At 32.2% G+C, this 24005-nt stretch overlaps 1 protein-coding gene across 5 annotated transcripts in view; it reads left to right on the forward strand.

Annotated features, from left to right (window-relative positions):
- GSTCD (glutathione S-transferase C-terminal domain containing) overlaps positions 1-24005 on the forward strand; it is a 138160-nt gene that overhangs the window by 13883 nt on the left and 100272 nt on the right. For all 5 annotated transcript variants that reach the window (XM_010340094.3, XM_074396533.1, XM_074396534.1 and 2 more), the window contains exons 4-5: positions 6600-6851; positions 9384-9477. In XM_010340094.3, coding sequence (XP_010338396.1) covers positions 6600-6851; positions 9384-9477 — 346 coding nt within the window. The remainder of the gene's footprint in view (positions 1-6599; positions 6852-9383; positions 9478-24005) is intronic.

Raw genomic sequence — 24005 nt, forward strand, 5'->3', positions numbered from 1 at the left:
GTGCTCCGCACGTAGTAAGCTCTCAATCAGTGTTAGTAATTATTGTAACTTTTAATGTGAAGTTGCTAAAATGTTAACAATTGTTATTAATTTCAAATTTGTGATTATTTGTGATTATTTTCTAATATTAGAAGGTACAAGCCAGCTCTATGGTGCAATGGATAGCACATTGGACTTCTAATATTAGAGGGTCCAGTATTAAAAAAACTAAAACTTTTATAATTTTTAGTCACCTAAATTAATCTCATGTTATACATTATCAAATTGAAAATATTTTATTCTGATCTGTGTACTTCTCTTTTCTCTGTGAGATTAAAATTGCTGACTCTGCTGTTATGTGCTGGGGGAGAATAGATAGAAAGTTTTCTGAGTAGGAAGATTCTCTCTCTCTCTCTCTCTCTCTCTGTCTTACACACACACACACACACACACACACACACACACACACACACACACATTTCCTCTGTTGAGATAAAAAGAACAGGATGAAAATAATACCAGAGTAAACATAGGAAGCTTAATTATCTGCAGCCTTCCAATTGGTTTTCAAGAGCTACACTGCTTTTTGCTTTTGTATTTTTTTTTTTCTTTGAAACATTTCACCCTTTTCTTTACTAAGGAATCAGATTAGATTTTATCCTCATTATATGTCACCAGCAATTCAGGTATCTCTACGGTCAGAAGAGACTTCTAACAAAAATCTATGTATTTGAAGGCCCTGCTTCACTAGTAACTAGGCAGTGTTTATCAATTGTCTTTTCTTAAAGAACGTTTCTCTTTTCTTCAAAATTGACAAAATTGGCAACCAAAACAACATACAAAGAGGGAAATCCAGGACTTGTATAGATGTTGATTGGTATTTTAAATGCCAAATGTCATATGTCTTCATAAAGTCCATGGAGTTGAGTGGGAAGAAGACATTGATTTTTAAGTTTTTTTCCTAGTCAAATGATTTCTTGATTCTTCTCCCTGATCCCTCTCCTCTATTACCAAGTTGAGTCATTAGAGCAGTCACTTGATGTATTATGAAATACTTGGTCTTCTGTCTTCTTGACTTCTTTGGATAATGGTGTTTCCATTTTCATCAGAATTGAGTGAAAGTGGCATATCCGTTCATTTATTAAAGACATTTATTGAAATATGAATATGCAAATTCTCAAAATAGTTTTCTTTGTTCCTTTGTATTTTTACTGGATTTAACATGTTTTCTTTCAGGGATTCATCTTTCTTTGCTAAAGCCTTGATATTTGTTATATTTTTCTCCTTTAAGTCATCTTGGATAATAAAGCAGTCATTTTAATTCATACAGTGGTTATGTTGCCAAGCCTTTTTGCTTGCATTAACAGACATTGAGATGAATGGAGTGGCCATCCAAATGATCAGAATCAGGATTAAGTTCATAATCAGTAATCAAGGTCAAGTTACCAAAAGCAAAAAACTGAACCCAGGAACAGAATATTTAGTCACAGGAATAAAAAGTCAAGGACATAAAAAAGTAAAGAGTCAATTTTGCATAGTCAAAGTTTGAATTACCAGGGGTCAAAATTTAGAAGAACTAGGGAAAATACCCAGTTCTGCTAAACAGAATAAAACCAAAGATACAAAACAATAACAAATAGAATGGATGAAGTGTTTTTTTTTTTTAACTTGTCAGAGACAAACATGGAAGGGCTAAGATATTAGGTATAAACCTGCTTCGAGCTCTTTCTTTTCAGAAAATACTTTATAACTTTACAAAGTTAACTCTGATGGCCCAGCACCTCATAATGGAAAGGGCCTAACAATATCCTCTCCTCTGAAAAGTCTTAGAAATAGATTTAAAAGGAATAAATTAATATGTACACTCATGTTTTCCCATCTTTAATTCATTTGCAGAAATCTTCCAGTAGATAGTATATCAAGCACATGGGAGAAGTAATAAATAGCTATACTAGGGCAAAACTCTACTGTTCTGACACTAGAAGATTGTATATTATTTTTCAATCGCTACTGGTAAGCAGGTACACTTTGACAGAACTACTTAAAACATGACTGTACTCCTATAAGACAGAAAGGTTGCATTTTATCATTTTATAAAATCTTTTTGTAATTTTAACACTTATGATTTAATTTTCTACATTTTAACTTCTAATGCTTTGAGTTAAATACACACACACACACACACACACACACACACACACACGTGCTTTATTAGCTTAGGTAAAATCATTCCTCTTTTAGAAACTGATTTTTTAGCAAAACTAAATACCTCTTTCAGTGTTCCCATTGGCATAAAATTGGCAGCAAAACAGAGATCTCACTTTTTGCTGGCATATTGCAAAAATGGTGGATGCCACTTATTTAGTGGTAAATTTGTTTATCTATGTCTTCTCCTATGCATTAGGTGTTAGGTCCTCAAGAGTTTTTAGCTTTAACTCACTAGTTCTAATTTATAAGTAAGAAACAAAGCAGGGATTATATTTCCATTTAGATGTGTTATTTACTATTTTTTTCTGTGCTTACACTGCTCACCTGAACATCTGTGAAGTATATTTTTGAAAAAGCAGGTATGACTAAGGAAATGATATAAAATAAGAATAAAATATTTTATATAGTAAGAGATTGCAAAGGAGGAGATGTTTTGAATAGATGGAGCATCTTTCTTCTCTTTTTATTCAGACAATTTTTTTTGCCCGTTTTTGACAGTTAACTACAGAGTTACTAAAATTTTATTTTTACTTTGGTAGCAATACATTTTTTTTAAACCATTATCTTAAAAAATTATCTTTTTTTTTCTTGTCCTTAAAGAACTCTGTGATATTTATAATGGTTTTGATCTGAGAAGCCAGGTAACTATTTGATAATCATTTCTTAAGAAGAAAATTTTCATTTCATATAGATTTCATTAGCAACTTTCTTAAATGTATCTTCATAAGTGTAATGAATGTGGTTCAGTACCTTCTGAGCTATCTGAATATTAATAGAGTGGCCTGGCATGTTGATTAAATGGAGTGACTTGTCGCACAGGGTAAACCTCCTCAATTTCTTTTAAATATGAATTATTGTTATTTAATCACAACTTAGTTTCAGAAGAAAGGAAGGATGCCATGTACATCTAACAAATAAGAATAAGTCACTAAAAACAAGAGTACAGGAAAAATGAGGAAAAGAGAACGTTTCTGGTGTGATTATCATGTCTAAAGATCCAGTCTAAGGGAATGCCCTTAGCATCTAAGCTATTTCCAAGCAATTAAGAATTCTGGAAGGAAATAATAAACTTTTTGGCTCTCAGAGTGCCATGTAGAGTATTTTTCAAACTTTTTTTTTTTACTTTAACTCAGTAAATGCAGATGGCCCTCCATATCTATGGGTTCTGTATTCATGTATTCAACCAACCGCAGATTGAGAATATTTGGGAAAAAAATTGCATCTGTACTGAACACATACCGACTTTTTTTCCTGTCATGATCCCCTAAACAATACAGAATAACAATTATTTGCACACTGTTTATATTGTATTAGATATTAGAAATAACCTAGAGGAGGATGTGTATAGGTTGTATGCAAATACTACACTATTTTATATCAAGGACTTGAATATGGGTATCCGTGGATTTGGGTATCCGATAGAGGTTTTGGAACCAATCTTCCATGGATACTGAGGAACAATTGTAATACATTTTACAAATTGAACAAGTGTACAAATAAATGTATATCTTTAAATAATAAATAAATAAAATAAAAAATAATTGCAAAAAACTTACACGATATATACCCTGATATTTTATATATCATTTTTTAAAAACCTACTATGTTGATTTCACGACCCCTAAATCAGTGATAAATAGCAGTTTGAATTCTATTTATCACTGATTTTGACCCCTAAATCAGTGATAAATAGCAGAGAGGATTATTCTCTGAAGATAATAAATGGATTCTTGATCATTTCTTCATTCATTCAACAGAGTATTTGCAAGGCAGTGTTTTAAGTGCTTCAGTATTCAAAGAGTTTGATACAGTCCTTGTTCTTATAATCAATTACTTGCGCTCATTTTATCTTAAAGTCTGCTTCAAATACAGTATTTTATATATATATATATATATGTATGTATGAATTTTTTATTTTCTGTCCTTTCTCTCTCATGCTTTGGTATTATTGTTAGATATATTTATAGAGATTTCCTGTTACTTGACCTTTTTATTTATCTATTCACATTCATGTCAATGTGTTTGTGACATTATAATGGTTTCTATGGAAACAACATTTATTGCCTCTCAAAGAAGCAAGAGCACTCTAAATTTTAAAGAAAATGGAGTTTGGTGGTAGCGCAAGGGAAAAAGCATCTGACCAAGAGAAAACAAAAATATATGAGTTTGTATCAGGAGGGACAATTTAAAATTTTTCTAATTTGAAAAAATAAGTTTTATTTTAAGGGCTGCTTTATTAAAAAAATCTTATAAATAGTGCTAGTTATTTTTTTAGTTTTAAATATTTACAATTTTCTCTTTTAGCTTTTTACAATTTTACTTTAGTAAAATGTTCTCCTTACCTCATTGTGTTATTTTTTAAAAATATGGTTCTTAAGGGTGCATCTTAAATTATTTTTAAGGAATGTCATTTAGATTCTGCCTAATAGTTCACAAAAACAGAGAAGATAGCTTCACACACACACATAAAATGAAACTTTAGATCACTATTAATAATACAAGCTCTCAATTTTTACACTTCTGCAGTGAGCTGCAAAATTTCTATTGAGACCCGTCAAAATGCATCAATGATTGTATACTACAGATATTAAATTGTGATAATTTAAGTGTTACATTATTTGTTTTGAAGAAGTTAATACTTATTTTAATTCTTTCTTCATTAATCACTTAAACTACTTTGCATAAGAATATGTTAAGGATTTTAGGGTTTTGATATAATGTTGTCCAGTTAACTGTCTATATGCAGTGTGTTAAGAACTTATCAAGTATATTGAGGGTTGAGAAGAGAGGAATGTGTTCATGGCCATGAATTACAGATGAAAGGGTTTCCTGATTGGAATGAAGTTGATTGCAGAGGAGTTCTTAGAGAGGTTAAAAACATACTACCAATGAAAGATGATAGACAATTGAAGACAAGATGTAAAGCTTTTCAAAATGATTTTCAGTTTTACTACTTAGAGCTATTTGCAAATGCCATTATTTATATTGATTCTTTTTGGAATTATATTCTTCTTTTTCTATTGATTGTTGTTTTTCATTGTGTAGATGTACCACAGTTTATCCTTTGATCTACTGAAGGGCATCTTGGTTACTTCCAAGTTTTTGCAATTATGAATAAATATGCTATTAATATCTGTGTTCGGGGGTTTTTGTATGGACATAAATTTTCAGCTCATTTGTAGCACAATTACTGGATTGTATGGTAAAAGTATATTTACATTTGTAAGGAACTACCAAATTGTCTTTCAAAGTGGCTGTACTATTTTTTGCATTCCTTCCAGCAATGAAGGAGAGTTCCTGTTGTTCCACATACTCACCATCATTTGGTCTTGTAGTGTTTTGGATTTTTGCCATTCTGATAAGTGTGTAGTTGTATTTCCTTGTTTTGATTTGTAATTCTCTAATGATATGTGATGATGGACATTTTTTTTATGTACTTAGTTACCATCTTTGTATCTTTTTTGGTAAGGCTTCTACTCAGATCTTTGGCTTATTTTAATTGTTTTTCATTTTCTCATTGCTGAGTTTCTCCAACTTTCATATTATAAAATGAATGATAAAAACATAAAAGACACATCACTAACAAAAACATACAAATGGCAAATAATCACATGAAAAGTTGCTCAACATCATTAATCATAGGGAAATGCAAATAAAATCACAACGAGACACTGCTACATATCCACAAGAATGGCTAAAATCAGACTGATAATACCAAGTATTGGCAAGTTGTGGAGATACTGGAACCTCCATGGATTGCTATGGGAATTGTAAAATGGTATGGCAATGATAGAGAAGATTTTGGCAGTTTCTTTAAAACTTAAATATACACTTACCATACAACCTACTGACTTAACTCTTAGATTTCCAAAGAAATGAGAAACAGTTCTACATAAACACTGCTACATCATAATATATAGTAATATTATTTTTAATAGCCAACAACTGGAAACATGCAAATGTCTATCAACCAGTGAATGAGTAAACAAAATATATCCACATAATGACTACTACTCATAATAAAAAGAAACAAACGATAGGTCAATGCAGCTATAAGGATTAACTTCAAAAGCATAATACTAAGAGATAAAAGAAAAACACATTTCATGATTCCATTTGTATGAAATTCTAGAAAAGAAAAAACTACAAACACAGAAAGCCAATCAGTGGTTGTCTGCAACTAACTGTGAGATCAGAGATTGACTGCAAATGGTCACAAGGGAAATTCTGGGGGTGACTTAAGTATTCTAGAACTAGATGATGGTAGTTACACAACTGCATATATTTACTACAACTCATTGTTTGAACTATTCACTTAAATATGTGAATTTTGTGATTTGTGAAGTTATCTCAACATAGCTGTTATAAACAAAAAAAGATATAATAATGTGTTTTTTTATTTTCCTACCTAGGTAATTATCTGCAAGAAGTTTTCTGAGAAGCTGGTAGAATTTCCATTGCTAACCTCTTGGTACCAGAGGATTCAGGAAGTGCCAAGAGTGAAAATAGCAGCTTCTAAGTGTGGGATCCAGTTTCTCCATTTACCAGAGTTGTTGACAACCTCAACTGAACATCATCCAAACTTAAGTGAAGTCCCAGGTGTAGAAGAACAAAACGATCCTTTATTTATAGGAGGACCGAGACCAACCATGGCCAAATTAATGGTACTTAATTATTTTGTTAAAATTTTCTTTGAAAAATTCTATGTGATAATGTTGCTGAGCATTCTACTCCAACTTATAATCATGTTGACATTATTTTTGTTATAACTTTTATTTGTAGCTTGATTACTTCACTGTTTACCAGTTAATATTTCTGCTACATTTTTCATTTATGTGAAGTCTACTAAATTGAAACTTTTAGTATTAGTATTTTTGGAGTCAAGTATGTCACAATATATAATTGTAAAAAGCACTTTTCTCAAAACTTTTTTTTTTTTTTAATATTCAGGATATTGACCAAAGTAGCATCATACCTGGTCAAGTGTACTATTTTCACATAATTGTTTTCTGCTGTAAAGTTTTGGTCTGAGCCTTTTTTAGCTTGGATAATGATTTCAAGTTAAAGAAATATAAAGATGAGGCTGGCCTGATAGCCTACAGCTATAATCCCAGCATTTTAGGAGGCTGAGGCAGGTGGACCACTTGAGGTCAGGAGTTCCACACCAGTCTGGGCAACATGGCAAAACCCCGCCTCTACTAAAATTACAAAAATCAGCTGGGTGTGGTGGCACAAGCCTGTAGTCTCAGCTACTGGGGAGGCTGAGGCACCAGAATGGCTTGAACTCAGGAGGGCAGAGGTTGTAGTAAGCCGAGATTGCACCACTGTATTCCATCCTGGATGACAAAGCAAGACTCTGTCTCAAAAGAAAAGAAAAGAAAAGAAATACAAAGATGACTATCTAAATTGACTTTCTAAAGTTTTGTTTAAATTTGTAATTTTGAAATTCATTTAATTTTATTTTTACTTTAATCTCTGCTTTTAATGTTTTCATTATACAACAAGCCTGGGCGACAGACTAAGACCCTGTTTCAAAAAAAAAAAAAATGCGTATGCTTTATTTTCTCATTGGAGCATAGTTTGTTTTCAGTAGTACCAATTGTAAAGTTTTCAACAATGGGCTTTCCTTTCCCTAACATTTGAAACAATCTGCAAAAATATTTTGCTTTTAATAGATGATGTGAAGATTTATTTGAATAGAGAATTCATGAAGTAACTTAAGTTATCCATCGAAGTAACACTGGAAAAATATTCATTATATTTCCCTATTTGGTTTAGGAAGTATTTGAATTCTATAGTTAACAGAGTTTACTGATTTAGAAATGCACAGGAAGATTTTGGTATGGATACCAATCCCTTAACTCTTCAGCTAAGCTCTGTAGCCTATTGATTAAGTAATGAAACATGATTATATAGTTGATTTTACAAGTTATTGAGGCATGTCTAGATTTTGATGTGTCTTCATTATATGACTATACTGCTAAGGGATCTCTGGTTCACTTCTTGAGTGGATATAGAACTTCTTTTGGAAGTGATGAAAATATCTTAAAATAGTAGCGATAGTTGAACAATTGTGAATATTCTAAAAACCACTGAATTAGATGCTTTAAAAGGGTAAATTGTATGGTATTAATATGTAAATCATATCTTAATATAGTTGTGTTTTTTAAAAGATCCTAAGGTAAGAATGAGTTCAGTGAAATGAGAAATAGCAAGAAAATCAGTATGGCTAGATTGAAGAAGATAGAAGAGAGGTAGATGACGTCAGAGAGATGTGTTTATCTTTCTGGAGACAAATGAGTGCTCTGGGCTTGTGGGCCAATAGCCATATCTCTAGATTCTGTGTATTATTTCCTTTGAGACACAAATTCAGCTAGTTTTCATAATGGAAAGTAATCTCATATACTGATACAAAGGGTTTATTACTGAAGTCTCAGAGAGTTTTTATTTGAATAGATTATTCCTAAAGATAAAAATAACTGAGCCATGGATATATATATATACTGTGGAATGTGGACCCAGCATGTGATTGGAAGAGGTCTATGATTCCATGCATATGCCATGCCACTGTACCTAGATCAAATAAACAAGTGTACAGCTTCTAAGATGGTGAAGAAGGCTGAAAATTTTTAATATATTGAAAAGTGGTTCTAATTCTTGAAAATATGGGGAACATTTGGTTAAGCCAGAGGAAGTTTTCTCTAGTGACATTAAAGACACTTATAAAAGACTAGTATGAGTGGTGTTTTGGGGTATGTAAGTGGTAGCTTTTAGTACTGTAAATATAGCATATAGGCTGTGGCGGTTTTCATATATGTAAAGAGAGACCTTGATGGACGTATGCAGTGTTTTTTAATTGTTTCCATGTGGATTGTTTTTGATAACATTTTTTTCTTTAGTCTTTGATATCCAGTATACTTCTAGGTAGCTTATTACTTCTATGGATTTTCTAGTAATCATTTTAAAATAGAATTACTCTTTGTTATCTCAATATAAAATATAGGAAAGTAACTGTGATGTCAAAATACTCAACACATTGTATTTTTATTTAATTAAAATATGTATTTTGAGGAATAGCTGAAGATTATTATTTATGCTCCTCCTTACCAATATAAAAATGTAATTTTTTAGCCTTTAAGAATATAGTAATACTATATTAATTCCTTAATTTAGAAAGAGGCAATATTCTTTTCTAGGAAAAGGGCATTGAAGTGATGTTTTCTCCCCACCCTTGCCCTACTTGGACTCTTGATTGGAATGTTCTCCCTGCAGCAGTCAGTCCTAAGGAAGGTGAGTTTTCTTTTTTCTTTAAGTTTTATTCACAATTTGGATACTCTCTTCAAATCTGTCTTCTAATTTTATAAACTTTTCTTTGGTTTTATCTAGCATTCTGGTTACACTATCAGTTGAGTTTTCATTTTATTTTTATTATGAAAATTATATATAGACACACCACTTAGATTTAATATTTCCCAGATTTTTCTACATTTGTTTTATTTATTACTGTTTTTTTCTTTCCTGGCATATTTTGGAAAAAAAAAAAATCGCAGGTAACATGACATATTTTAGTACTCATATTTAAAAAATATTGGTATGTTAAATAATCACGCCATTATCATAACTAATAAAAATTACCAAAATTTAATGATCTAATGTCTAATTCATAATCCATTTTCTTCAATTGTTTATTGTTTGAGAAATATTGTTTTATTGTTAGGTTTGAAGTTAAATGGTTATATTTTTCTTTGCTAGAAATTATATTTGGTTTGTTTTCTGTTTCTTCCTTATACTTTTTTAAACATAGTTATTTTATATTTTATATTTGTTATTTCTAATTGTTAATAGTTATTTTATATTTTGTACTTGTTATTTCTAATACTTAATGTTCACAGAGGTATAATTCTGCTGTTTGTTTTTTCTGTTGACTTTATTTCTGCTCACTTATTTTCCTGTGAGTTTTGTAATTTTACACTGTGAATTCATTTAGGGTTACCTCAATCTGTGGAAATCTTGTGGGACTTGGATTAAGGGTCAATTCTCACAGAAAAGGATTATATTTGCTTATACCTACTAAGATTTAAGACCATTTAGCCTTGGTTTTTCAGCTTCAGATTTCTTTAAAAAAATGTTTTAATTTAATTATTATTATTTTTTCATTGATACATAATTATATATATTTAGGGGGAGCAGTATGATATTTTGATACATGTATATAATGTATAATGATCAAATTAGTTTAATTAGCATATTCATCACATCAAACATTTACCATTTCTTTGTATTAGGAACAGTTAAAATCTACTTTTCCAGCTATTTGAACTGTTATTAATTATAATCCCCCTACAGTGCTGTAGAACCAAGGAACTTATTTTTCTTTTCTAGCTGTAATTTTACATCCATTAACCAACTTCTGGCTATACACCTTTCCCAGGCTCTAGTAACCACTATTCTACTCTCAAATTCTATGAGACCAGCTTTTTTTACCTTCCAAATATAAGTGAGAACATATGATATTTGTCTTTCTGTACCTAGTTTATTTTTTAAAATATAATGTCCAAGTTCATCCATGTTGCTATGAATGACAATATTTATTTTGTTTTTATGGCTGAATAGTACTCCATCATATATATGTACCACATTTTCTTTACCTTTTCATCTGTTGTTGGGACACTTAGGTTGATTCCATATCTTGGCTATTGTGACTAGTGCTGCAATAAACATGTAAGTGCCGATATCTCTTCACTGTACTGATTTCATTTTCTTTTGGATGTATACCCAGCAGTGAATTTGCTAGATCCTACAGTAGCTCTAATTTAGTTTTTGAGAAAACTTCATGCTATGTTTCATAATGGCTATACTAGTTTACATTCCTAACAACAGTATGTAAGGGTTTCCCTTTCTTTGCATCCTACTATGTTTATTTTTTGACTTTTAAATAATAGCCATTCTAACTAGGGTGAGAAGATATTGCAGGTTTGATTTGCATTTCCTGATGACTACTTATTTGTTTTTGCTATTGAGTTGTTTGAATTCCCTGTGTATTCAGTATATTAATGTTTTGTTGGATAAATAGTTTGCAAATATTTTTTCTCTTTCTCCTGATTGTCTTTTCACTTTGTTGATTATTTCCTTTGCTATATAGGTTTTTAGTTCAATATAATCCTATTTGTCTATTTTTGCTTTTGTTGTCTATGCTTTTAAGGTCTTCATAAAAACTTGCCCAGTCCAATGTCTGGAAGCAATCCCCTTATATTTTCTTCTAGTAGTTTTATAGTTTTGGGTCTTACATTTAAGGCCTTAATCTATTTTGAGTGGATTTTGGTATATGATGAAAGATGAGGTCTACTTTTATTCTTCTACATATGGATATCTAGTTTTTTCACTACCAGTTATTGAGGAGACTGTCCTTTCCCCAGTGAATGTCCTTGACACCTCTGTATAATGTGGGTTGGCTATAAAGGAATGGGGATATTTATAGCCAACTCGTGTTATACAGAGGTGTCGCTTTGGATATTTGTCCTCTGTAAATCTCAAGTTGAAGTTTGAACTCAAATGTTGAAAGTAGGATCTCAAGGCAGGTGTTTCGTTCATGGGGGCAGATTCCTTATGAATGACTTTGTGACATCCTCCTGGTAATGTGTGAGTTCTCACTCTTAGTTCCCATGATAACTGATTGTTGAAAAAAGCCTGGCACCTCCTCTACTCTCTCTCTCTCTCTGCTTCCTCTTGCCTTGTGATGCCTGCTCCCCTTTGCCTTCTGCCATGAGTGGAAACTTCCTAAGGCCCTCACCAGAAGCAGATGCTGACACTATCCTTCTTGTACAGCCTGAAGAACTGTGAACCAAATAAACCTCTTTTCTTTATAAATTACTCAGCCCCAGATATTCCTTTATAGCAATATGCAAATGGATAAAAACAAGTGGATTCATTTCTGAGTTCTCTTTTCTGTACCTTGGTCTTATGTGTCTGTTTTTAATGCCAATACCACACTATTTTGATTATTATAACTTTGCAGTATATCTGAAAATTAGGTTGTATAAGGCTTTCAGCTTTGTTCCTTTTGCTCAGGATTGGTTTGGCTATTCAGACTGTTTTGTAGTTATATATGAATTTTAGGATTTTTTTTCTATTTTTGTGAAGATTTTCATTAGTATTTTTATAAGGATTACACTGAATCTGTAGATCACTTTGGTTACTATGATCATTTTTAACATACTAATTCTTCTAATGCATGAACATGATGTATTTCTATTTTGTGTGTCCTTCAATTTCTTTTTATCAGTATTTTATCAGTTTTCTCTAAAAGTCTTCCACTTCTCTAGTTAAATTTATTTATTTATTTATTTTGCTTGTTTTCCTGTATACAGATGCTACAGGATTTTTTATGTTGATTTTTGTATCCTGTGGTTTTGCTGAAATTGTTTCTCAGTTCTGAGTTTCTTGGTAGAACTTTTCAGTTTTTCTTACAGGTTTTTCTATGTACAAGATCTTGTCATCTGCAAATAGGGACAATTTGACTTCTTCCTTGCCAAAAATTTCTTTCTCTTGCCTAATTGCTCTAGCTAATACTTAGAAGGATTCTCTAAGTGAGTAAGAGTAGTCAGAGTGGGCATCCTTGTCTTGTGCTAATTCTTAGAGGAAAAGCTTTCAGTTTTCCCCATTCAGTATGACGTTAGCTGTGGGTTTGGCATAATGGCTTTTATTATGTTGAGGTATGTTCCTTTTATACTCAGTTTGTTGAGAATTTTTATCACAAAGGATGTTGAATTTTATCAAATGCATCTTGTGTATCTATTGAGGTAATCATGTGAGTTTTGTTCCTCATTCTGTTGATATGATGTATCTGATTTATTGATTTGCATGTGTTGAATTACCCTTGTATTCCTGTGATAAATTCCACTTGATCATGGTAATGACAGTTTTAATGCGCTGTTGGATTTTCTGTTTGCTAGTATTTTGTTGAGGATTTTTGCATCTTTCCTTATCAGGGATATTGGCTTATAGTTTTCTTTTTCTGTTGTACAATTTTCTCTTTTTTGTTGTATTCTTGTCTAGTTTTTTTGTATCAGGGTAGTGCTAGCCTCATAGAATGATTTTTGAAGAACTCCCCCCTCTTCAATTTTGTTGAAGAGTTTGAGAAAACTGGTATTGAATGTTTGGTAGAATTCTGCTGTGAAGACATCAGGTCCTAAGCTTTTCTTTGATGGGAGATTTTTTTTACTAATTCAATCTTGTTACTTGTAATTGGTCATTTCTAGGAGGTAGGACACTGCTTCAGCATAGGCACTGGGAAGACATGACTGCTGTTGGTGGCAAAGGTACTCTTTTTTTTTTTTTAAGAGACTGTACCTTTTCAGCTCAGTCACAGAGGGGCGTGACTGCTCTTGTCAGTCAAAGCCCCATTTACCTGGAATGTCTTGTGTTGCTTCAGTACTGGTCCAGAGAGGCACAGTGTAGCAATGACTGTGAGAGGATTTTAGAACAGCTTTTTCAGGGCATCATTTTCCTTAGAGGCAGTGTGCAGCTTCAGCTCAGTCCCCTAGGAGCAGGTGCAGGCATGACTGAGAGATTGAACAGTTCTGCCAAAGCACCATTTCTCCGGGAATGAGTGTGCAGCTTGAGCTCTAGCTGTGAGTGGAGGCTAGGAGGGGTGCATGAAGCAGCCCCACCACTGCTTGAGCCCACAGGGAAGGGTATAAGAGCTAGTCACAGCTTGGGGATGTCAGGCCTCTGGCAGGGGTGGTTTGGTAGCAGCTTACCCTCAGAGATGAAGGGATATTGTGGGTACTCGCCCCCAAGCAACACTCCAACAGTAGTTCCAGTCTGAAGATGGCATTGTACAGTAGCCACATAGGCCCCAGGATACAAGGCATAGTGTCAGCCCCTTCTCTGTGGGACAACAGCTATGTGGACTACAGGCAGCTCCCTCAGCTGGGCTTAAGTACCTTGATCAACACTTTGAACAACTATAGTCCTCACTACTGGAGTGAGGACTATAGTTCTGCTTGCCTTTCCCCACAGGGAGAAGTTCCTCCTGATTCTCATCCCTGCTTGGGAATGGGGTGCTGGAGACCAGGTGTTTCCTTCTGTTCTCTGTATGGCTATCCTGAGTTCCTGTGTTCACCTGGGTTTCTGTTACTCCTTTGATGTACTCCAGCAGACTCCGTTAGTCATTTTCATTATGATATACTTATTTATTAGTTGTTTAGGTTGTTTTTGTGGTGGGAGCTTGGGAGCCTTGGGCATGTGGAGTGCTAGGGGTTTCTTAAGCACATATTATTTAAATGTTTTCTTATCCAAAACTGAGACTTAAACAGACAAGTTACCTTTTATCATCTTCCTTTGTTGTTGGGTAGAACTTTTTAAATGTATCCTTTCAGAGGGAATATAGCTTTTGAAGGTTTCTGCTTTCAGGTAGAGATATTTGTTCCCACTCTCCATCATGCTGGGCTGAAGGACTAGCCACTCTTTGTCCTGCTGTTAAAGTCTGGGTCCCTATTATTAGCAAATACCCTCAGGGCAGCTATAGTGTCAGTTCAATACTATTGCACAAATTTTCAGCAATCCCCCAACTTTTTACCACCTCACATTCTTAAAGCCCTATAAATTTTTGTTGTTCTCAGACACCCACCTAGAAATGTAAAGGATGCTAGTTCATTTTTAAATACCATTTTAGGTGTTATTTAGATAGAGAATTATTTAGAATAGCTCAATGTTCTATTTCTTCAATTATTAATTTATTCTTTAGTTTTATGTTTAGCCAATTATGACTTTTAATTTTTAAATCTTCTTTGAAGTAGTTTCCTTCCCTTTTCATATTCTTCTTTTCTGTGATGCTACTTAATATTGCCTGTATCTCACGGGTCAATGCTGTTCTGTCAATCAAGGAAATAATTTAGAATTATCCCAGAATAGAAGATCATGTTGGAGAATTAATATTTCTGCCCCAAAGATATTTTATAAAAACGAAATTGAATCTTTGGTCTTTTATTAATTGTATACAAAGATAGTAATGAATTTGCTAGTGTTTTTAAATTTTACATATTTTCTGACATTTCAAAAAATTTAAATGTTTTATGGTACTTACAGTGATTTTGGTTGTATACACTTACGTTATAATATAGATTTTGAACAAGCTAAACTTACAGTTTACTAAATTTAAAAATCCAATTTTCATTAATATTTATGTTTATCAAGAAATGAAAATAGGGTTTTCTAAATGCCAAATGTTTTGCTTTATCCATAATTCATTTACTATGGAGCTAAAATAGTATTTTCGCTTATTAGTATGAGCAATCAATTACATCAGCTACCAACTGAAGGAGATCTCACATTAAACATTCATGGCTGGTCGTTTTTCTGGTTAGAGGTTCATATTTAACAGAGTTCATGGAATATATTACTCATTACATCCCTATAATTGGATCATCTTGTTTTCATAATATTATGACAAAGAAGCAACTCTAACAGCAGGGCTACAGGGTTTACTCACATTACATTCACTGTTTCTTAAAAGATTTATAGTCTGTTAAAGTAAGGCAGAATTATGGCATTTTAGATTTGTTGTTTTCAGTTCTGGTAATTTCAAACATTGCATGATAATAGGATTTTTGTGAAATAAAATTATGTAGGGGTGTGGAGGATGACTGAAAAAAAAAACAAAAAAAAAACAAAAAAAAACTATGTTTCTGTACTGTCAAGAGAAATCTCTAATGTAACCTGTATTATATTAAGATTTTTATTGGTACTTGGTTCATTTGGATGTCTTAAAGACTAACTCTTTATACTGAATTCATTGAATTACATCAAGATTTTGGTGCATATTGTAATAATCATCCTCTTTACTAATAAAGCCTGTATTAATTAATCCTCATGATCGAAGCTGTTTTTTAGGCCTATGTAATCTACCATCCTCTGCTCTTACCCATTTCTCTCCCTACATCTTATCTACCATCCCTTGAACTTTTTACTGATTCTTTTATACAACCTATATTTACTATTTACATGCCTTTCCTTTTTTTTCCAGTCTTGAATATTCTTCTTTCTACTCCCCTTGCTTGTTGTAATTATACTCCTCTTTTAAAGATCAATTCAAGCTCTGCTTCCTTCATTAAGTCTTCTGCTATGTAATCAGAAATTTAGTTAACTACCTAATTAGATAACCCATGGCCAGATACTCAGCTTCTCTGTGTCTTGGTTGCCTTGTCTGTGGAATGGAGATAATAGTATATACCTTATGGGATTGTTGGTACAGTCAGTGCATTAATATGTAAAGCAATTCATACAGTGCTTAGGAAATTGTAAATGTTAAATATTAGCTCATATAGAAGTCACAATTAATCACTGCCTCTTGACATCCTGTTACTACTTTCTCTTTATTGTTGTTTTTAATTTTTAATTTTTTATTTCTTAGAGACATGGTCTCACTCTGTCACCCAGGCTGGAGTGTAGTAGCTCAATCATAACTCCTTGCGGCCTCTAACTACTGAGTGCAAGCAATCTTCCTACCTTATCTTCCCGATTCGCTAGGACTACAGGTGCATGCCACCACACCTGGCTAATTTTTTATTTTGTGTAGAGACAGAGGTCTCACTATGTTGCCTAGGCTGGACCTTTTGTAATTTCTTATACTTAATGTTTTGTACTTATATTATGCTTCTGTTACACTATAATTATTTGTGGGCATATTTTTCTTCTTCAATAAACTGTGAACCCATTGAATGCAGGACTCCTGGAGCTAGATATTCAATTATTTTTTTATTAAATTGAATGACTTGTAACTATAGATCCTTTTTTGAAACTTTCCAAATTTCTGCTTTATCTAGGCAACTCTTTACATTTGTTTATCTCACATTGATTTCTAAGGCTAAAATAATTGAGATGTTTTAGTTGGAAGTAAAGAGAGCTGAGGATTTAATGTACATTATTATTTTATTTTTAATGGACTGGGAGTAAGTTGCAGATATTGTTCACTTTCACTCCTAAATACTTATTTCCTAAAAACAGGACATTCTTTCACATAGTTATAGTACAGTTATCAAACAGGATATTTAGTTTAGTACACATTATTATGTAACCTATAGTCTGGCAGATTTTGGCACATTTAGTTGCATTAAGATGAAACAGTTCACAGCCTTTGTCCTTCATAATATGGTTGTTTTATGAATAGTTCAGGCCATATTTTTGTAGAATGTCTCAATTTGGATTTGTCTGATGTTTCCTCATGAGTAGGTTCAAGTTATGCATTTTTGGCGGGAATATCACAGATGTGATGTTTTATCCTTCTCAGTGCAGCCTATCAGGAGGCACATTATGTCAGTTTGCACACAGTGCTAATTGGTTAAGCTTTATTGAATTAATAAGTAATTTGTAGAGATATGCTTTGAGACTATGTAAATGCCTTGTTTCTTTTCAACCTTGTACTCACTAGTTTACATTCATTAGATGCTTCTTGCCTATGGTAGTTACAAAATGGTGATTTTCAACTCTGTCATCCTTCTATATTTATTAGTTGCCACTCTTCTGTAAGAAAGTTTTTTCTTCTCTTTTTATTTCTTTCTTTACTGTCAGTGTCAACTCATAAATTTTTATTTTATTAAATGACTTATAATTTTTCACTATTGTTATTAGTTTTAATGCCCAAGTTGTCCCATGTTGTGAGTGGTAACCTGACTTCTGAGCCCTTGAAAATGCCCCCATTCTATCACCACTTCCTTCATTTCTAGCATAACAACATATTACAGGCTTATCTTGTCATTTACCTGTCCTAGCCCTAGAGTCAGCTGTTCTCTAAGGAGTTCTGGTTCCCTTTCCTAGAGAAGGGCATTTAGAAATTAAGATTTAAGTACTAGGTGTGATCATTGTTTATGAACTGATATAGCTTCTAGGTCATCTCAGTAGGGACCTATATGTATAGATCTATTAGGAAATAGATGTATGCATACATTCATGTATGTATATGCATATATATACAACTATACACATCAATGTCTAGTGATATATCTACATCTTTTATCCATCTATATGTGTATATACTAAAAACCATGAGTTTTTATATCTAATTCAAATCTAACAATACAGGATTCTTCCTGCTTTTTCCAAATTCTGTATCTGTGTCTGCCTTTTCCAATAGTAAAAATAGCCCTTAACATCCTTATTGCATTTGCTCATTTTATGAGTCTTGCAATATATGAACAGTAGTTCCAGAATTACTATACCCACATCTGTGTGAAAAATATACCTACTGAGTTGAATTCCAGATGGTTTAAATTTATTTTCAACTTTGAAGTGAGGATGTGTAGTCAAAGTTCTCATGCAGATAATTGTGATATTCTATACAAGGTGAATTCTATAAAGTAAACAATGAAAAGTTTTAGTTAGTATTAATCCTTTTAGCCAATACAAAGAGATTTGGCTGTGATCATCAATATTCAACTAATAGTCTTCTACTTCACTGAGAACATCCAGGCTACTGCATACTCTTTTACTGTTTGGCCTCAAATACCTGTGTGATTTTGTGTGATGAATGAGGATCAATCCTGTTTGATCCTGAGGACTCCTTTGGTTAAGTCCAAAGTCACCCTCTGGTTTTTGCCTTGTGAATTTTTGTCCTTTGGGTATAAAGAGGGTTATGGTCTTTTGCCTTAAGACCTAGCATGGAGCTGGCTTAAGCCACTCATAACATATCAATATGATATTCACATATTGATTGTGAATATCACATTAAATTAGAAATATGGCCCCATTAATACCTGAGACCTTAATTTTGCTTTTAAGCTATGTGAAAGTACCGTGATATGGGGAGAGTGCATAAAAACCTTAAACATTACCACACATTCACCCTCACCCGGTGCCACCTGCTTTAGAGTACAATTGGTCCTTGACCAACATGGGAGTTAGGGTCGCTGACTCCCCATGCAATTGAAAATCTGCATATAGCTTTTGACTCTCCAAAAACTTAATAGCTTACTGCTGACTGGAAGCCTCACCAATGACCAGAATAGTTAATTCACACGTATTTTATACATTAAATGTATTACAACAAGCTAAGCTTGAGAAATGAAAGGGTGATAAAAATCATAAGGAAGAGAAAATATATTTACTATTTATTAGGTGGAAATGGATCATCATCAAGGTGTACATTCTCATCATCTTCATTTTACTTAAGCTACGGATGAGGAGGAAGCGAAGGGGTTGATCTCGCAGTCTCAGGGGTGGCGCGGAACAGTTCAAACCTGTGTTGTTAAGGGGTCAAGAGTATATACTTCTCAGTTGAGATACAAGGAAAAAACTTAAGCCAGAGTTTTATCAGAAGGGGATATTATAGATGTCTTCTTTCTAAAGGCTTTTAATCCTAGCAGATGACATTGCTTGGGATAAAAATTTATGAAATCTTAGAACAAGAATTATGAACGTCTACATTCTAACTTGATATAGATCACTAATGGATGTTTCTAGGAAATATGAAATTTTTTAATTCTAGTGGCAGATTATCCTCTCATAGCAGCAAGATATTTCTTCTTATCAACCTTTATGTATAGTTATTATAGGTGACTAAAGTTTTAAATTTGAAGGCATATCCTTATGAGGATCATTTATATAAATATTCTTTTTTTCCCATTTATTTTCCATAAAATATTTGGGGTTAAAAAGAATGAATTGACCCTTAACATTAGGAAAAAATATTAAACGAGGTAGTGATGTATAACTAGTAAAAATTGGCTTCAATAAAAAGTCTGTGTGCTCTATTCCCTACCCCTTCGTTATATGTTTCTATAAACCAACAGCAGCACCCCTTCTTTCTTCTCCCAGCAGAAGTGATTCGGGGAAGCAAGGGAAGAGTGTAGTCAAGGTCTTTGGAAAGAGGCAGATACAAGGTGAAGAATGAAAGGGCTAAAGGTAGCCTTTTCCCCTATTATTTATTTTTAACTAGGTTCTTACCAACCTTTGAGTATATGCTAAATATGTAGGAATATTATTTATTGCTATTCTTTCCAGAAGGCAAGGGATACTGAAAGTTGTAAACAAAGAATGGTCTCATCCACAGTGTCAATAATCCTCTCCTCTGTGGGAAATCCAAAACACAAAAGCTTTTCCTAAGGCGGGTAGGCAGGACATAGGGATGCTGCTTTGTTCTAAATCATTACTTTTCTAACTAGGATATCCGTCAAAATCATTTGGAAAGCTTGTTAAAACAGAGTGCAGGGCTCTACGCCACAGTTTATCTTACAGGTCTGGGGTAGAGCCTTAGAATGACATTTCTAAGAAATATCTCTGTGATATTGCTTCTGCCACTTTGGAAACCACACCATGTGAAGTATTATCCTATGCAAATAATATAATGCATACACTGCTGCTTGATTTCACTCTTTACCTCTTAAATAATATGAACAGTATCAAAGATGTTCAAATATTTTTTTACAACTTAATTCTTTTTCTGTTTTTAGCAAAGAGTCAGTCTTATATAAGTACATTCCTCTAAGCCATTTGCTAACTATGAGAACTTCTATTGTAGACCAATTGTCCTGATATATAGTAGAAGTAAAAGTATCCTGATAATATAAATTAAAATAATGGTCTCTTTCAAGATGATTTTATTTTTTCTAAAATACTCATCTTGGGTTCTTATTTTTTCTACTTTACCATACTATATGAGACTCAAAACTAGAACATTTGTTTTCTTTTAAAAGTTTCTTCAGGTAGACAGTGTAAAGGGTTTTGTTGTTGTTTATATTAAATAGCTTTAGAGTTTAAGGCTGTTATATTTTGAACTTTTTGCATTTACAGTACGTAAGTGGCTAAGCATGGTGGCTCACACCTTAATCCCAACACTTTGGGAAACTGAAGTGGGTCACTTGAAGTCAGGAGTTCAAGACCAGCCTGGCCAACAAGGTAAAACTGTCTCTACTAAAAATACAAAAATTAGCTGTGTGTGGTGGTACACACCTGTAGTCCCAGCTACTTGGGAGGCTACCATGAGAGAATTGCTTGAAACTGGGAGGCGGAAGTTGTGGTGAACCAAGATCACACCACTGCACTCCAGCCTGGGTGACAGAGTGAGACTCCATCTCAAGAAAAAGAAAACAAAAATACTAAAAGTATATCAATAGTATGAGATCTAAGAGGTTTTTTGTTTGTTTGTTTGTTTCATTTTCTGGGAAGAATTTTTCTGACTTAAATGTTTTTCATTTCTCTAAGTTATACTTAGCTATAAAATTCAAAACCTGCCCATATTTGACTCAGAACTCTACCAATTTTTTAGTATTTTCTCTTCTATGTTAAGAGTGAAATTCTCAATACACATTTTGTTGCTTTGTCAAAATATTATTAAAGTATTTATTTAAACTTATTTTCTTTATAGATTACTCAATCTTGGATACGTTTTAAACTTATTTTTAATCTTTAATGTCTCTAAACAATTCTATATATAAATATGGACATAATTCATATTAAATGGTTTAAAATATAACAAGATTGCCAAAACATGTTTGTTATTTGCTTAATAATCCTCTTTGGATTTAGTGCCAAAACATTAATATATATCAGTATAGAAATTGAAATAGATATATATTACATATGTATGATTATATTATATATTATATCTATGAGTGATATGTAGAGCAAACCGTGTGTTAAATTCATTTCTTTTTCTGGTAGAAAGTTAGAAAAGTCAGCCAGAGTAATAGTAAAAAGAATTTAAACTGGCAAAGAGATGGCTAAAATTTTACTAGGCAGAATTTTTCCAGTTGTGACATTAAACATTCCTTATATTAACATGTTTTTTAAAAATAGAATACTAATTAATTATGCTTGGCAATTAAAAGGTATTACTGTTGATAGGAATATTTTGCAATAGGTTTTAATGAATGACTAATTTGTTGAATTTTTTAAAATAAAAAACAAAGTAATATACCATATAATGTTTATTGGTGAGGAATGTTACAATGAGGTAGAGAACTAGTAGAAGGGCATCTTTATTTTTCAGTGTTACTTTCTTCTTATGAAACATTAAAAGATTGAATACAAAAAAAGAACTATATAAAATACACAATTTTATAATTGTATGATAATACATTTTTAAAAGCTTTTTAAAATTTTAAAAGCTTTTTAAAAATTCACAGAGTAACATATAAAATAATTTAATCAAATTCTCCTGAAATGTATCTGTAAGCACAACATAATTTTTATCAAAATCTGATTTTTTGTAGCTGTAGACAAGCTTATTCTAAATTTTATGTGGTAAAAACAATTTGAAAAAGAATAACAGAATCACTCTACTCACTGTTCAGATTTACTATATAGCAACTGTAATTGGAGAGATAGACATATAGAATAATAGAATAGAAAAGTAAAAAAAGGTATAAAAGCAACTCAATGGAAGAAGGATAGTCTTCAGCAACTGTTGCTCCATCAATTGTACATCCATAGGCAATATATATATATAATATATATAAAATATATAATATATATTATATATATAATATATATAATATGTATAAAATATATAATATATATTATATATAATATATATTATATAAAATATATAATATATATAAAATATATAATATATATAATATATATTATATATATTATATATATAATATATTATATATAAAATCTTTACCTAATTGCACACCTTTCATAAAAGTTAATCCTGAATAGATCATGGAATGAAATATAAAATTTTGAACTATAAAACTTTAAAAGAAAATATTCACAAAATACTTTGGGACCTAAGCAAAGAATAGGCAATAAGTTCTTATACATGATACCAAGAGCATGATCCATTTTATAAAAATTGATAAATGAGACTTCGTCAAAATTAAAAACCATTGCCCTGCTAAAGACTGTTAAAAGGATGCTAAAACAAACTATAGACTGGAAGAAAATATTTGCAAACCACAAATATTCACAAATTTGACAAAGAACTTGTATCTGGAATATGTAAAGAACTCTCAAATCTCAACAGTTAAACAAATAAATAAAAGTCCAATTAGAAAAGGAGCAAAAGACATGAACAGACATTTCACCAAAGAGTATATAAGGTGGCACATGCATATATGAAAATTTCTTCTATTTCAGCAATATCAGGGAAATGTAAATTAAAACTAAAATGAGTTATTATTACACACCTAACAGAATGACTAGGAGTAAAAAGTAACAACACTGAATGCTGACAAGGATGCAGAGAAGCTGGATCATGCATACATTGCTGGTAGGAATGCAAAATGGTACAGCCCACTTTAGAAAATAATTTATCAGTTTCTTAGAAAACTGAACATGCAACTACCACAAGACTCAGTAATTGCACTTTTGGGTATTCATTCCAGAGAAATAAAATCTTAAATTTACATGAAAATCTGCACATGAATATTCATAGCAATTCTTAGTAACTCCCTAACTGGATATAATCCAAATGTTCTTCAACAGGTAAATGATTCTGGTATATCTGTGCAATGGAATACTATTCAGCAATAAAAAAGAATGTATTATTAATACTTGCAACTAGTTGGATAGATCTCAAGGCATTGTGCTTAATGAAAAAAAAAAATCTGGGAAGGTTACCTATACTGTATGTTTGCCTTTATATAACATTATCAAAATGATAAAACTAGAAAGATGGAGAATAGATTAATGTTTGACAGGGATCAAAAATGGTGGTAATAAGGTGCCCCTTGTGGAGAGGGGTTCGATACACAACTGTATACATGGAATCAAGTTGCATAAAAGGATACTTATACTTACAAGTGCATGCATGTAAAAATTTGTAAGAACTAAGGTCTGTAGTTAACAGTATTGTACTAATAATGATTTCCTAG

This window comes from Saimiri boliviensis, chromosome 3, assembly GCF_048565385.1.
Source record: "Saimiri boliviensis isolate mSaiBol1 chromosome 3, mSaiBol1.pri, whole genome shotgun sequence".
In the NCBI taxonomy this organism is placed as follows: domain Eukaryota; kingdom Metazoa; phylum Chordata; class Mammalia; order Primates; family Cebidae; genus Saimiri; species Saimiri boliviensis.